Source organism: Symphodus melops (genome assembly GCF_947650265.1).
Source record: "Symphodus melops genome assembly, chromosome: 7".
In the NCBI taxonomy this organism is placed as follows: Eukaryota; Metazoa; Chordata; class Actinopteri; order Labriformes; family Labridae; genus Symphodus; species Symphodus melops.
This window is the reverse complement of record NC_136697.1, coordinates 8,809,140-8,825,864: the sequence shown is the minus strand read 5'-3', so window position 1 is coordinate 8,825,864 and position 16,725 is coordinate 8,809,140. Positions and strand designations below refer to the sequence as shown.

The 16,725-nt window shown below is 42.1% G+C and overlaps 1 protein-coding gene across 2 annotated transcripts; it reads right to left on the bottom strand.

Moving 5' to 3' along the window:
* Positions 1–677: 677 nt before the first annotated feature.
* On the bottom strand, positions 678–13,301 carry nop9 (NOP9 nucleolar protein). Of its 2 annotated transcripts, none has more exons than XM_079349304.1 (12): positions 13,211–13,301; positions 12,360–12,677; positions 10,875–11,111; positions 10,573–10,785; positions 9,588–9,695; positions 6,259–6,400; positions 5,980–6,172; positions 5,746–5,886; positions 5,446–5,565; positions 5,055–5,267; positions 1,412–1,517; positions 678–1,320 (listed from the first exon to the last, which is right to left on the bottom strand). In XM_079349304.1, exons 2-12 carry the CDS (start codon positions 12,586–12,588, stop codon positions 1,166–1,168), a joined length of 1,857 nt encoding a protein of 618 aa, XP_079205430.1. In that variant the 5' UTR covers positions 12,589–12,677; positions 13,211–13,301; the 3' UTR covers positions 678–1,165. The 2 variants fall into 2 exon arrangements, with proteins under 2 accessions (XP_079205430.1, XP_079205429.1); XM_079349303.1 differs by lacking the exon at positions 13,211–13,301 and adding an exon at positions 13,079–13,200.
* Positions 13,302–16,725: the final 3,424 nt, after the last annotated feature.

Genomic DNA, 16,725 nt, shown 5'->3' with positions numbered 1-16,725 from the left:
TTCCAAGAGTTTACTGCAAGTGCAAATGCTCTTTCAATCAACACCTGCTCCCACTCAGACTTTGACGAATTTTACCCGCTCCGTTCAAACACAGTCTCAACTCGACTTCAAGTGGAAATATTTCGTGGGTGGGTGGCAGGAAAAAGTCCAAGTAATGTCACGCTGTGAAATGTTGTCGAGTTCATCCCGAACACAGAATTTTCAGGCATTTCAACAAAAGGCTACTATAAAATGGGACAAGCCTTAAGGTTGTTTACACTGACTTTGGTCCAGTCTGTTTTTAAAACTAACAAAATGGAACAAAATAGAAATCCTTACAATCTAAATATTCTGCCAGACTTACTTTTTGCTGTCAAACTTAAGAATCAGAGCCATGTAGGTTCCTTAAAATTGAGTCTGTATTTACACTGTGTCCAGCATGGAACAGTTGATGTCTGTGTGTCCGACATCATCTACAGACACTCTGACAGAGTGCCTTTACAGTCAGCCCCTCGATAACCCGTGCGGTTCTGCAGCGTGGCTTCCTGTGGCTCATTCCTCTTAGCGACTGCGATGCATCTTTCAAGAGCAGAGTCTTCCTTCCATCTAATCAATATGTGATCAATGTTCTCCTCTGTGACTAAGCTGATGTTTCCCCAACACGCCTGCGACAAAACAAACTCAATGCGGAGGCACAGTTGCTGGTGTCTGCATTTAATGTACGACATTCAGGGGAACAGATACATTTTTATCTGTGAATGTAATTCAACCACTTTACATATTTCAGATAGATCAGTATGCACACATTTATTCCTGAACTGAATTTTATGAAGCAATATATGACAAAGAAACTTTAAAGGCCTTTGGTTTGGTTTTTTTAGTCTCATTATGTGACTTAGTGAGATATTTGAGCTTCTGTTTCCCCAAATGGCTTGATAAACTGCACCACTGAGCGAACATATCTCAGAACACAAGTGGTCCACCAGCACCCTCTAGTGGTGATGCTGGTCCAAACATCAGAGAGTAAAAATGTGAAAACTACATTTTCAGGGGGGGTTTTTTATTAGAAAAAATTGGCCCAAAATAAAGGAATTAGTTACCGAACATTTTCTTCTTTTATTACGTCTACAAAAACAGACGTACAAAAACATTAACAGTTTATATAAATACATTTTTTGTTGTTTTTTTATTCAATAATATCACTGAAAAGCTTCCTCTTCTTGGACTCGCCGGTCTGGATTTCCTGCCAGTGAGCTCTTCTATGGATGAAGTGGGAGAGGGCAAATTTGGCCCAGACATGGCGGGCGAACTGGTTTGACCTCAGCTGGCTTTCACTCGGCACTAGAAAGGAACATTTTGACGGAGGAGAGGTTGAAGCATGAGCAGCCGTCCCTTAGAGTCAGGGTGCTTGGAAAGTTGTGTGGTGGATTACCTAGCTCCTGTGCGATGTTGTGCCTGTGACTGACCGAGGCGCTGTTCCATATGGCCTCCAGCACCCGACTGCCCAACCTGGAGCATGCCATCTGAACGTACTGACCCTGAGGAGAAAGAAACCTGTACGTGATTATAGGAGCAGTGATCAGTAATAGTTAAGTGATTTGTGGCGCTTCGTGCTCTTTTCTTGTTGGTGCGTCTGTCTGTCTTTGTGCCGCGCTGCAGGCACCCTCCCTTGATCGGGGACAGGCGGGCTGTGCTGCGGCTGCTGATTGGATGGAAGGTGGTGCAGCGTGCCTGCGCATGATTGGAGGAAAGTTGAGGACAACCAGTTTTTTAAGGGCGCTGCAGAAGCTGGAAAATGGCCCGACTTCTCCCTCGCCTCACAGCAGAAACGTTTAGTGAGAGAGAGAAATGTGTGTTCCGTTTATTGAGAATATATTTGAATTTGGTGGTGCGGTCCTGGTTTCGGTTTTCACAGAGAGTAGCCTTTTCTTTTGAATCATCCTTGTCTCCTGTGTTTGATCAAGATGATTATGTTTCTCATTTTGTCGGCCTGTGCTCTCATGTGACGTTCAGTGTTCGTACATTCATTGAAGATGCGTTTGGTCGTGGCTCCTCATTGGGAGAGTTTTTTTTTTTAAAGGTTTATTTTTGGCCTTTATGCCTTTATTGATAGGACAGTGGATAGAGTCGGAAACAGGGAGAGAGTGGGGAGAAACATGCGGGAAAGTGGCCACAGGCCGGACGAGAACCCGGGCCGCCCGCGCGAGGAGCAAAGCCTCGCAACATGGTGCGCGCGCTGCCGCTGCGCTATCGGCGCCACCGGGAGAGTCACTTTTAGGCTTTGCCTGGTTTCAAAAACTCAACCTAACGAGGATATGATAACGGAGAAGCATCACGGTTACAGTTAAGGTAAAGTTTGTTGTTGACGGATGTCATTCATTTGACAAAATCAAATAATGACATTTCAGGATACCTGAGAACTTTTCCTCATGAATGATAAATCATCTGACCTCGTCCATCTCCCTCCAACTGTTCAGGGTTTTCATTGTTTACGTTTTTTAATTATTTTATTATGAGCATCTGTGGAGAGATGACAGAGTGGGGCTGCTACACGGGGAGCTGTTTTGGGGGTTCAGGGCCTTGCTGAAGGGCACTCTGGCAGAACGCGGAAGGGACCTGGCCCCTCTCCAGCTACCAGACTGACGCTCATATTTTGGTCTGCACTGTAATTTGAACCGCAGTCCCTACAGACTGAGCTACTGCGTTTAAAGCAGTTTAAACTCAGAAACAAAAACACTTTAAAGTAGACAAACGGATCATAATAAAATAAAATCGAGAATATTCACTTTGTTCTCATTGACGGGTTGTTTAGCTTTTTGTTTTTTGTTTTTTTAAAATCACCCTGGAAGTTTGTTCAATCATTTGGAAATGAAAGACCGAAGACAGACAGTGAAGAGAGGCTGAAAAGATCCTGTTGAGAAGACTTCCTTTCCTCCGTGTTCGTTTATACGTCACTGTGATTCTGGACCCGTTTCCTTCTCTTCGAGTGCAAAGACAGAAGTTCCCGTGTGCCCTCAGCTCTCTAATATAATCAGACGTTTGATTTCATCATCTCCTCCAGGCGCTCATGTCTACAGAGACACTGGAAACTTATTAAGAAGAGGTCCTGCAGCAGCGTTTGAAGCGAAGCTGCAGTCTGTGTGCTGCCTGCAGTCTTTACTGTGAGGTGTAATCCCTCCAACACAAGAGACAGCATGACCTAACACTAGTTAGACTTTCATTTTTAAGGATGTTTGCTTTTATTAGAGAGAGTGGGGACGATACATGCCAAATGGTTGATCAGGTAAAACCAGCAGCCATTGCAACAATCGACTGTAGCCTCTGCGGCTGGCGGGCCTCTTCTGCAAACTCAGCTACAACACACCATTATTGTAGTTTTTCCCCCCAAATAAATCCATTCAAAGCCAAAGCTAACAATGTGCTGGTTTTTTTTTTTTTTTGTCAATACTTTCCATCTTCTCCAGGCTGTCTGTGGCTCTCAGCACCGTCTGATTAGTTCGCACTAACCACAGTCCACACGTTGATTTACATTTAAAAACTAGACGGACTGCCTTGTGCCTGTACGCCCGCAGCAACAAGTCTGCTTTAGATGGATCTGTGTTTGCTCCAGAATTAGAAAGAAACTCTGGCTGGGCAAAGTGATTTACTAACAGTGGATACAAACGGCTACCGAAGAAGTAGACAGACCTTACTACAAACAGCAGCATTAAAAGTTCTATATGAAATCGGAGATGTTGCACCCAAACTGCTGCAATTTTTGCATCAAGCGCAAAAAAAAAAGCAGTTCCTTGAATGTAACTAGAGATAAAAGCAACAAATCCCCCTTTGAAGGCACACGCTGCACAGTAAGGGAAGATGTTCTGCACCTCATCCATTTAAGGAAGTCTACGAGTGGTTCATTCATTTGCAGAAATGTGGTTGTGACTCAGTTGACTGACAGGTGGACACATCGCCTCAGCGCCACCTCTTCAACTTCATGAAGGACAGGCATACATGCCGCAGAATATGAAAACAGATACGTAGATGCACTCTTACTAAATAAACCAATGTTAAAAACATTTTCTCCAAGCATTCCTGAGATTGAAAGAAACATTTCAGGAGAGCGGCAGGCAGGATGTAAGGTCACAATGACCTTGACCTATGACCTTAATAAGCTAATCACTTCCTGAACGGGTCCGAGGCGACATCTGTGCCAAACTTTTAAACATCCCTTCTGGGCCTTCCTGAGCTAATGCACTCACAAGGAAGGGACAGAACGACAGCCTGGAACCTATTTTTATAGAATTATAGACTTCACAGTCAATTTACATTCACTTCACTTCATCATTGTTTATCCTATTAGCCTTTTCTGTGAAAGTGTGTCACATTAAGCTCGTGAGTTCTTGAGTTTCAGCCCTTATAATGTTTTTTTTTTTGACCTTTAAAAAAATATAATTCGAATTAGTTCATGCTCAAGTCCAAGCCGACATTTGAGCCAAACACGAAGGCAGTCCCTCCAGGTCTTCCTGAGACATTGTGTTCACATAAGTGGGACAGACAGACAGACGACCCGTAAACATCTGGCCCTTGGACACGCACGACGCCGGCACGGAGAAATACCAAGAGATATTCCCTGACACAGATGGTCTTTGTAGTTTTTCTAACATGGTGACCAACGTTCTGGTTAAGGATTATTTTAAGTTGTTTATTCCGTGAAAAAAAAAATGATGCAGGATGTGAAACTGTTTTAACTCTGAATGAACTACAATACCCACGTTCAATAAGGGAGCTGACAAATACATATTCACATCCTGTTCTGTACATTTCTATTGGGAGAAGTAACCTTTTAGAATCAGATACATTAATGGTACCAGATAAACCAAGCACACCCGTCGACACAGCTCAGGCTCTTCAGCTGGGTCAGATGGGACATCTTCCTTTTTTCCCCCCTCTTTTATGGGCCCTAAGAGGCTGCTGGGATCAGTCTGCTGAGTCTGCAATAACATGACTATTACTGAACTTATGAAGCCGGGCCGCCAACCAAACGTATTATTACATCCCTCTTTCATTCCCACAAAGCCCCCGGGTGCTCGTACCTCCAGTCTCTTGAGGATCTTCCCTCTTCCCTTGTCGCTGGATGTGGTGATGAGGGCCTGCAGCACGTGGCTGCCTGAGGGGTCGGAGGCCATGGTCAGGAGGTCGGCCGGGGTCAGGGTGCGCAGGCTGCTGAGGAGGAGCGAGCGCTCTTTAAACTTGGCGAGGGCCTGGACGAGGAGGGAGCCGTGGAAACAGATGGAGGACAGTGGGACCTGGAGACCGTCAAAACAGGACGGAGGTGTAAGTCATACATTTATCATACACACTCCATTAAGAAGCAGGCTGCGGTCAGTTTTGTATCATTTTGGTGTTTGCAATGAACTAAAATGTCAACACCACAGTTCAAATCGTGAATCAAATGCTCTGATTCGACTCCTCTGAGGTGGTTACCTCTGCCTGGGTGCTGCCCTCTGCTGTCTCAGAGTGGTAGTACACATCATAGGTGAGCAGGGACATGAAGAGAGGGAGGCAGCTGACGTGTCGAGAGCCCGGCTCAGCACAGTGAAACGCCTGTGAGGAAACACATCAGACGAGTTTCAATAAGTCACCCATCAACTGGAATTATCTTCATTTCGCTCAAACAAACTTCAAATCGTCGCCATGGAGAAGGAGGATAAAAAGAAACCAGGGTATAGTTCTATCAAGGATTTATGAGCCAGCTGGGCCGCCAATAATCAACGGGACACTTACACGGAGGAGGCTCTGCATCATGTCCTCCTGTTTCTCTTCACTCTCTGCGCAGCTTCGCGCCAGCTGCACGATCACACCCATGTGACCTGAAGCCAAGATGGCTTCCACACCTTGGATCAGCTCATCGAACAAGTTCAGGAACTACGGAGGAAGCGAAACAGAGAACGTGCACTCGTGTGTGAACGCCATGAAATGCCGCCTTTGATCACGTGACGCGCAGGCGTGATTACTAACCAGTTTGTGCTCGGCCGAGGCCGCGGTCAGCCTCTGCACGGGGAAGTTGGCGATGGGATGGAGGGCCAAGTCGACCAGGTGACCCTTCAGATGGTTCTTATAGAGATCTCGGAGAAGGGACTTGTGGGAAAGCCGTATGATGGTTTCAATGAGACGACTGGAGGCCTGGTCCTTAAGAAAGACCAGGAGCGGACTGAAAGTAAAAACATCACAGGAATTTAGGTCACGTGGCATTCCTTTACGAAATAATCATAGACAACGCCATCGCTGGTCTCTGACCTGACTCCCGGGGCGGCACTGCGACTCGTCAGGTACTCCGTGATGCGTTTGAGGAGCTGTTTGCAGAGTTTGGGTCGTTTTCTGTGACAAACAGTCAACATGGTCTGAAACACGGCGCTGGCAGCAGCATCCGTCACACTAACTAGAGAGGAAACAGAGAGAGAGAGAGAGAGAGAGGAAAATGTAACTTTTCTGCTATTTTAAGGAAACCCTGCAGCCAAATAAACGTTCGATTTACTGCCAGTGTTCCTCAGCAAAAGCAGTGCGTTTCCCAGAGGTCTTAAAATGTTGAAACAAGTTTGTTTTTTCTCTCAGAGCCTGGCCAAGAAACCTGTCTGACTTCATATCTGCATCAAGGTTATTTCACACATAAAGAGGTAACTCCATAGACGCGTGTATTTTTTTGAGCCTCTGAGTTTGTATCGAGGACATTATTTAAAAAAATGAACTAAGACATGACGTAAAAAGAAACCAGCGCACGGAGTGGATCAAGCAACAGAGTCTGCTATAGGAGGCTATGATGACAATATTTGCCTTGGTAGTAATTCTCCGTGTGGTCAGGTGAAATTGTATTATCAACCAAAGAGGAGAGAACGCAGACAGTCTATGCAGCGTGCAGCAGTAACAGCAGAGAAACAGCTCGCCCCCTCCTGTTGGCTCGGGGTGAATTCTGCGGAGAACATCCTGCTGACTTGCTGCAGACAAAATACTAAGGATCCTGGCAGCAGAAAGTCTGGGTGAAGTCGGAGTGAAAGATGTGGCTGTCTGCGTCTCACACACACACACACACACACACACACACACACACACACAGTTTTTATTTTAAGTGTGGAGATCGTCTCGGCAGGGGGTGAGTCAATAAAATCAGACATGTCTTCAGTTAGTTAGAGACTCAGGTTGTCACAGCGCCGCTTATTTTCTTGACAATGCTGCTTTGATCCAACCAAACAGTCAGTTAAACACACGTTGAGTGTCTAATGGGAGGAGGGGTTCGATCTTCAGGGGCTCAACAGTAGCAGCACACGTGTGGAGACGTCACACGGGACAGGGATCTGACAGCTATTCATCGAGACGCTGTCCCCCTGCTGGCTCGCTGCAGACACTACGCTCCAGGTACCCACTACTGTCAGACATTGAAAGCAGCATCACTTCTCCTAGCATAGGAGCTGTTGTAATATCATTAGCATAAAACCTTTTGCGAGTCCGACCCTGAGCCAGAGAAGCACAACAGGTATGCTCTGCCTTATTCTGCTCTTTGTGAATCTTCCCCTCAAGCTTCTGTCGTGTCTGTGAAATAATGAGTTTCCTGTCGTCCCTGTGCGGAGCTCCGTTAAAAGCCACTTATGCATGCTCGTATCCTCAGGTTATGTCCTGACTATATCATTTATTTTGATATAAAACTACAAGGTCGGATTTATCGTATAAATAATAACCACAATCTAGATGACATTTGATTAAAGGAAAAAAAATACCAATCTGCCCTTGAGCACTTCCTCTGAGACTCTGGTCAGAGTCCTCACATGCATTTAGCATGCTTACATGGTCTGCTGATTTCCGGGAGCAATGTGAGAGCCGTCAGCAGAGTAAAGAAGAAAAATCCAAAGAGAGCATGGCCTGCAGCTCTTCTTCAGAAGGAACTTTATCTCCACACAAAGAACACTTATAAACTGGACATTAAACTAAACCCTGTCGCACAGCGTCTCAGGTGTAAAGACACTTCTGTGGTCACAATGTGTTCTGCACTTGTGTTAAAAAGAGATTAGTGATAAACTAAATCATAGCCAGATGACAAGTTTCAAGGTTCAAGGTCTGCGTTGCCCTTTTTGCTCTCCCAACAGACTGTTTACGAAAACTCTCAAATTTGATTCAACAAAAAGTACTGTAACTAAAAAACCTCCTGCTGTTGTTATTAACTTGCAGCTGTGTGGATATATAGAAGAGATTAGAAACACAGTATTACCGTGAAGTCGGGCTGGGAATCTTTGGGTGATTTTGATTCTTGGGGTCGCGATTCAATTGAGAATCTATTTTTAATTCAGAACAATTTTGGATTCTCGATTGAAAGTCGATTTTTGAACTCGTCCATACTTTAGCATCTACTTCAGTCATCTGAGAGACTGGCTGAATTTCTTGATATCTCATTTGATATTCTACTGAGTGAAAGAGCTAGCATTAGCACTTAGCAGGGAGTGTCTGTTTAGTCGTAAAACACTTTTTATTAGAAGTTGTGAATCTATTTAAAATCTCAGAAAATAAACAAAATCAATCATTTTTTTCCCACCTCTACTGTGAACTTTTAGGCCATTTTCAGGGGTGCTAGTTGACGGGACAGAAACCTTTCAAAACTCTTCATTTTATTTTTTATATTTCATTTTCAATAATTAGTCATAATAATCAATACTGTGTAAATCAAACATAACAAATAGGGCTGCAAAGGGTTAGAACGGTAAATTTCCATGGAAAGTTTAACTGGGGATGGTGGAAATATTCCAAAGTGAAAACTTTCCATGGGAATGAACTGGAAATTGAGGGTAATTAATTGGAACTGTATTATATACAAGCACAAATATAAGCTACAATTAAAAACATTCCTTTTTGAAATATTTTACCCCATAATACCACTTTATTTAGTCCTGTGCTCTGGATCCAGGGTTCTAGTAACGATCTGTGCATGTGAAGGAGGAGTGCACAGTGCATGGAGGGGGCGTGGCCTCAAGGATCCTACACTCATATTTTATATCAGTTATCATCGCTCTGACATTTCTGCTCTACAGTCCCTGCTGTAACTTGTGTCACTCTGTCAGCCCGCCCTCTTTAAAATGTGAGTGCAGCTCTATTAAAGTAAAGGGCATGAGCATCTGCGAGATGATGAGAGGTGAACGCGAGAGAAAGGTTAGCAGTGAGGTTGTCAAGTGTGGCAGTCGGCTAACATTTAACTAGATATTAAAGGCCCGCCCCCAACCTCCCATTGTTAGTGCGGTCCATGTACAGAGGTTATAGTCCTCCAAGCGGGAGGCCCAGGTAGGAATCCGACCTGAGGCTCCCTTCCCACTCTCTCTGTCTGGTCTCCAACTCTACACATTTTACTATCCCTCAAATAAAAGCAACAACCCTGTGTGTGTTTACCTCCATCTCACCTTTTTCTACACATTATCAAGACCCAAATGTTCCTTCAGATACTTAATATTAAAACAAATAAGACAACACCCAGAAATAATTGATGGGTACAGATATTTTTCCTGAGTTGGAAGAGGAAGTCAAAGACAGTTTTGAATTATCCCACAGTGATAAAGATCAGGACTGTTTGGATCTAAGAAAAGATCACTCACGGTTCACATTTTGCATCAGGCTCTCCGTGAGGTTTTTCAGCTCGTACCAAAACGACGTGGGAATCTCAAAGTCTGTCAGCTGAGGAGCGACGTTCCGTTCTTTTCCACCTGGAAGAGAAGAGGGAGCGAGACGTGAAGATGCTGAGTGAGCTGGAAGAAGAGTGATTTCTGTCTCTACTGACGTGGTACTGACTTTTATGTTTAAGCACATTCTGACATGGCCTCTGATGTTCATCATGACTCAGCATCTATCCAGCATGTGATTATAAAAAGACCTGCTAAGTATACAGAGTGTGCTGCTTCACTTTAAATATAAACACTTGACTGTGAATCCTCAAAAACTTCTGCATCATTCTCTGATCTTTAGTCACTCTTTTGTCCTCTTTTTTTTATGTTTATTTCTGCATCTGGCACAAGATCAGGTCAGGAAGTTAATTCATGGTAATGTATTTATAAACCATGTGACGGTTTAAGCACAATGACGCCTTTAAGCATTTATTTGTAGTTTTTTACTCAAGTACCAAAATCATTTTAATTTTATTTTTGCAAAAAATAAAAGTCAACTGGAGCCTTTTTGCTGGAATTTCAGAGCACCATCCCCGTAACCATAGCAACCCCATAGACTGCATAAGACAAGAGTCGAACAAATGATACAAATATCCAAAGGGAATGTTTGTATCTGTATTAATGTTTTTTAAGTTGCACTCCCTCTACATAAAAAAAGTAATGTTTAAGTTAAATCTGTATTATTACAGAGGCATACAATTATACAATTATTTGTATTCTTCGTTTTTAAATTTTGTACATTTTTAGTGCTTTTCTACTTTGACATGTTATATTGTTTTGTCTGTTTGATGTTCTGCTGCTGTCACGCTGCTGCTGGTTCAGCTGTTTAACTCTGAGCGTAGTGCTCACAGTGTCAGATGGAGAAGTAAAAAACAATCACAGCGTTAGGGGAAGCCAGGAATCATTGGTGTGTGCGTACCAGGACGAGACTCGCTTCGTGGTGGTCCGAGGCAGCCGGCCAGCACGTGTAAAAGTGTGCGCACCACGTGTGAGCCGTGAACGTGTTTGATGAACTCGGGGCAGTTTTCTCTCACCACCTGGCTGAAAGACAACACCTGAGCCTCCAACACAGCAGAACCCTCCTCTTCCTCTTCTTCTTCTGTGGTGGCAGACGGCTCCTTCTGTGACGACTCTGAAAATAAATCAATACAAATTGGACAAACACAGCTGAGCTTCCACATTCATTTTAAATTGTTATTTTGATCAAACATGTGACCTTACCCGTCCACTTGGACATCTGTCTGACCGCACTCTCCACTATGTGGCCGCCACACTTGTCGCAAGACACCTCTTTGAACTCACACCCGGATTCTCCACCCAGTTCAGCCAGCAGCTCCCCCACCTGGTCAGGAGTGCAGAGCGGGAGCAGCCGCTGCAGCGTCACGCTTCCTGTCTGGTCCATCGCCACCAGGGTCGCTTTACCTTTAACTTCGGCGAGGACGTTCTCCACAAAAATATCTTTGAAAGAATAAGAAGAGACGCAGCAAGAGATCCCGCTGTTACAGAGTGTTTGATAGGGAGACAGAGACAACGTCACGACTCAACAGAAGCACGATGATCCGCTGGTTATACTTCAGCTCGAACGAATCAGCAGGTTGATGAGTCAATGTTGGGAGTCTTCGTTTCACAGACGAAAACTCAGTGATGAAACGAAGGAAACTTGTTGTATTGAGAGTCTTGCTGGTAATGTATTAAAAACAGCAGAAGAGAAATTAGTCAACAGAATAAAGAGAGCTGATGGATCAGCGCTGGGCTCAACCTGTTACAAAGCCACACGTTATATCGACTACTATTTACAGAAACAAAGCAGCATCATTTGAGTAACCTGTTACAGTTACTGAGAATAAAAAGTACTCGTCACTCGTTAGTTTATGTGAAACAGGCGACGCTAACGTCAGCACAGTAACATCCTGGGGAAAAGAACCAACCTCACGAGAAGTGAGCAAACACAGGCAGATGATCATTCAGCACTCAGCTTTCTGTCTCAGAAATACACACTTTATTTTTCCCTGCTGGAGTCAAACGGGAAGAATAACAGGGCGAGTTGGAGTCTACGTGCAGGAAGCACGGGACAAAACTTCTGTCCCAGGTTTGAAGCACCGAGACGAAGAAGACGCTTTCACTAAACTCGCTGTCAGAGAGTCCCGTGCTGCCGATCGCGTTAGCTCTGCAGACCCAGGAGGAGAAACTCCATCCATTGATCTAAAACATCACCTGCTGCATTTCACTGAAAAAAACAGTTAGATAGATGGATAGATAGATAGATACTTTATTGATCCCGAGGGAAATTCAGGTAGCCCTCCAAAATCTCCAAAGTCTTTTAACACAGCCTAAAATATTTGAGTGGACAGTTAATATGTAAAGATGATCGTTACTAATTTGTAAAAAAGGGAAATATTCCAGCCTGTCTCAATAATAGATTTTAGGTTTTCTATTCTTGTCTTATATCATGGACTTCTTTAAATAGGATTATATCCACAGCAGTTTAGTTTAGTTTCTTTCATTTGTAAATTAAAGGAAGAAAGGGCTGCAAACAATGGTTGTGTTATTATTCAGGATTCAAGATGATATTCTCACACATCATGTTTTCACAAAAAGGAGTCATGGAGCGCAGATCTCTGTTAATAGATGGTTTAGGTGGCGTCATGTTTATCAACTTTTTTTCCTCGGCTCTCAGATCTCCAGAGGAGTAATGCTGAATCTCACCTCTCTCCTCACTATCCTCGAAGCCTTCACTGAGTCTTTCCCCGACTCGGCGGAAATATCCCACACTCATGGCGTCCAAACGCTTCCTGCCACCGTCTCCCTGACCCTTTTCTTCTTCGTCACCTTCCCGCCGCTTCCTCTGTCCTCTTCCTTCTCCATCTTCACCGGGATGTCTCCTCTTCTTTGCTCCCCATGTCTTGGACTTTCTCTCCTCTGGTTTAGCCAGCATAGCTCAGAAGAAACCCAGCAGCAGCAGGCGGCGAGAGGATGAATGTGTTTATGATCCTGTTAGCTGAGACGCTCGGTTTGATCTTTAGGCTGAAGAAGGGAACCAAAAAAACATCAACACTATTCAATACACTGTTATTTACATTCAAGATACTTGAGCTAACATCTTATAACCTTTAGGTTATATAACAAAACAGTTTAGACGAAATGACAATCTCTGAAACTGTTTTCAATCTGTCAATCCGTTCACAGTGGGGTCAATGATAAAGTTAAATTGTCATAAGTAAATCTATCTAAACAAATAATAGTAAATTATTTGGTCGAAGTAAACAATGCCGAATTAACCCTTGTCTACAAATAAATCAGACAGTGTGTAAAACAAATGTTTACAAGTTCAGAAGGGCTGACTGTGAACGTGAACTCATTATATTGACATATTTCTGAAGGGGATCTTGTCTCTAATATTTACACATCCTTAAAACTAACTCCACCTTTGACATTAAAGAGAAGGCTCTTAAAATAATAAGGGCTTTTAAATGAAACTTTGTTTTCTTGATTCAGAAGAAGTAGGTAATGAAATAAAACAGAAATGACGGCTGTTCATAAAATGTTGTTTTACTCACGTGTGAAACGCGACGGACCAGAGGTGCATTGTGAGACGCGCGGTGATGACGCAAAACTGGCGACTTCTGGTTGCAAACCAGCTTAGAAGTGCATTACCGCCTCCAACTGGACTGGAGTGTAAAACAGGAGCTTAGGCCTGATTTATATATTTAATCATAAATCAATGTCTTTAGCCATAAGTCATGGATCTGTTTCCTCTGATCACGGACATATTTAGCTGCCATTTATCAACCCTTCCTTATCTAATCTATATCCACAGTTTAGTGACTATCCAATAGGCCTGCCTCTTACTAATAAATGTAGTCTTATTATCGACAACATAGAAACTTCATTACATTATTTGTTCTGAATTAAAGGGGACATATTATCCCCCTTTTTCACCCTTTCAAACAGTTCCATGTGGTCTAAATAAAACATCTGTTCTGTGCGTTGGTTTAAAGTATAACATGAATCAAGCACCAGAGGAGGTTTGTGACGCTGTAGAAACCAGCTCTCTCAGAACGCTCCATTTTGGTGTGTCACTTTAAAGAGTGACATATAGACACTCAGGTTACACAAATAAATGTTCAAAAACATTGTCATATGTCCTCTTTAATCCTAAAAATGTCTCCAGCTAGTTGATAATTAGAAGTGGGTATTTCCAAAAAGGTAAATGCCACCAGTATTAATAAAAGTTTTCCATTATATAAAAAAAACATTTGTTGTGAAACATGTAGGCTATGTGATTTGATTACAAAGCAGAAAATTAAAAGGGGACAGCATAAAAAGGCTAATAATAATAATAATAATAATAATAATAATAATAATGATAATGATAATGATAATAAATAATAATAATAATACATTATCTTCTTCATTATTAATTCCTTAATAATGATAAATAAGTGCTCGCTTGTCAGAATTAATAATTCAATCATTGTTTTATATATTGTACATTAATCAGCGCATATTTTTGGAGCATCCAGCAGAGGGCAGTGTGGTCCATCCAGCAGAGGGTTACTCTCCAGTTAAAAGTGTTAAACAACACACTCACGCCTTTCTTCCCTGTAGGTGGTAATGATCAGAGGTGCAAGCTCCAGCCCAGGCATGTGACTCTGTCTAAAAAAGATCTGCAACCAGATTTCAGCTCCAGTGACTCAGGACCAGATCTGAACTTTTGACATGCATGACTTTACCAAACACAAGACAGAGAAAAGCCTTGAAGGGTGTTGGCCTTTTTCAATTTGTAGGCGTCCTCTAAAGCACAACACAAGTTTTGATGAGCCTTTTAATGAATTATTTTGATTTATATCATACTTGTTATCACACCAGTCAGTGGCAGAAAAAAAAGGTTATGGATAGGATAGAATAAGATATAACTTTATTGATCCCCAATGGGGAAATTTGGGCGTTACAGCAGCAGCAGCAGCAGTGCAGAATCAAAAACAAAAAGTCAAAAATCGAATAAAATAGTAACATAAACATAAATACAATCCAGGTAGTAAGGGGGGATATATGCAGAGGACTATAGTGTGGAATACCTGTTTGTAACATTACTGTATAAAACAAGTTTTATTTCTCGACTCCTGTATATTCCAGCAAACATGAGAAGAATTTGGTCCAAATAAACCGAGTCAAAATACTTTCATTCCAGTCTGTATCTCCTCTTGGCTTTGTTTGAGCATAATTTTGTTTTTCCTGCTCTATCTTATAATAGATAGGCAGTGCTCCTCATGTTTTTTCACTTCCTGAGGGGTTTTATTGTTGAGGTATGAGGCACTTACTTAAAATCAAAAACAGCCTGAACACATGTTAACACCAAACCACAGTGAGTTTTGAAAAATAAAAACATGGTTATTAAAAAAAAGATTGAAAAAACTTTTTTTGTGCTGACTCACATGACTCTAATCTGCATTTTAGAGTCTTGCGAAATAATTGCCTTACAATCCTTCCTGTGCCAGAATGACGGCATCCTGCTTCAAAAGAAACATGACATACCCTGGTTACAGACCATGAGTGGTAAATGATTTACTGAATCAGAGATGAGGGGAGTCGAGATTTTGCAATTTCTGATTCAAATGGAAACACAGCACAATGGAAACACAATGGAAAGGAAGCTGAATGTGCAACAATTTTTAAATCAGTTTCTTTACGATTCTACAAATGAAGTTTTCAGATTTTTTTTTAGATTACGATATTTTAAAGTCAATCAATCAAGCCCCAAATCAAAATGTATGAGCCCACTTCGTAGAGCTTTTTGTTATCTTTTTAGAAGGAACCATTCACAGTGGCGAAGAAACACTTATTAACAGGCAGAAGCTTCAAGCATAAAGAGGTCTGCAGAGAAAATCAAAGTGGGAGATGCAGATAGAGAGAATCAATGAGAATGAAATATAAGAATAAATGCAACTCTTCAGCTCAGATAGCCTTGTCCCGCTCGCATCATTTTGTAATAGGGTGACTTCTTTACCAATCATCTAGTGGCATCTGCAGAACAAAATGTCCAGTACTTTGTTTTATTACTATACTTCAAATAAACAACATCTTAGACTCAGGTGACAGAGCTTCCATCTGAGCTGTTTGTATTTATATTTAAACTTTACTTGATTGAACAGAAAAGTTGGTGTGTGGGCTGCCGTCACATGAATGTGTGCTGATAATTCTTCACTTTACCTCAATTATAATCACATTTATAATTGTATCTCAATAATAATAACTATTATAGATAGTTATTGACATCATTAACACAGTGTTTACCGTGCATATTTATGTGTGGGTCACTTTCATTATCGGGTCTTTCTTTTGACTAATTGTCTGGATTTTCATTTAATTCTTTTTATAATTGGACACCTTTACATCAGATGACATGGCATTAACATTCAATACTGACTTAACACAACATTTACACAGACTTCACCCTAACTTACTGTTTTTACGATGCATAGTTGTGGGTTTAAACACCCCACTTTGGGAAGTTAGTTAGCTCAGTCCATAGGAACTTGGTTTGGGAACTGGATGGTCGCCAGTTCAAGTCCCAGTTTCAATCAAAATATGAATATTGGTCTCTTCTCACTCTGACATCTCTCCATTAATGCATGATCATAGGTCATGTTTGTGTGTGTGTGTGTGTGTGTGTGTGTGTGTGTGTGAGAGAGAGAGTGTGTGTGTGTATATTTCGCGCCTATATAGCAGTGACATGGGCAACACTGCAGCCTGATGAGAACCAGGGGTCTTGCAGGCTCTTAAATCACAGGACTGAAGCACAATTGGAGGTGAAACTGTAGCTTCAATGTGAAAAAAAAAAAAAAAAAAAAAGTTTTATACTCTGTAAAGGTATCACTGCCTGATTAAAGTTGTCTTTTTAATGTAAGGGTGTGTGTTCAAAAAAGATAACACCAGGAGGCTTCAGGCTGGAGGTGAGTGATTTCGACATTAAGCTTAAAACCTACAAGAAACTTTTGAGCCAAGAAAATAAAAACTGAGGACAAACAATTTGTAATATCTTCTGAACAGGTGAAAATCAGACGTATTTAGG

What these genes read in the sequence shown, in the direction of transcription:
- nop9 (XM_079349304.1), bottom strand. Translation starts at nt 12,588, where the DNA reads ATGCTGGCTAAACCAGAGGAGAGAAAGTCCAAGACATGGGGAGCAAAG. An exon ending in ACAGATGTCCAAGTGGACGG is followed by an intron (nt 10,786 to 10,874) that starts GTAAGGTCACAT and finishes ATTTATTTTCAG; the next exon opens with AGTCGTCACAGAAGGAGCCG. An exon ending in AGGGCAGCACCCAGGCAGAG is followed by an intron (nt 5,268 to 5,445) that starts GTAACCACCTCA and finishes GACGGTCTCCAG; the next exon opens with GTCCCACTGTCCTCCATCTG.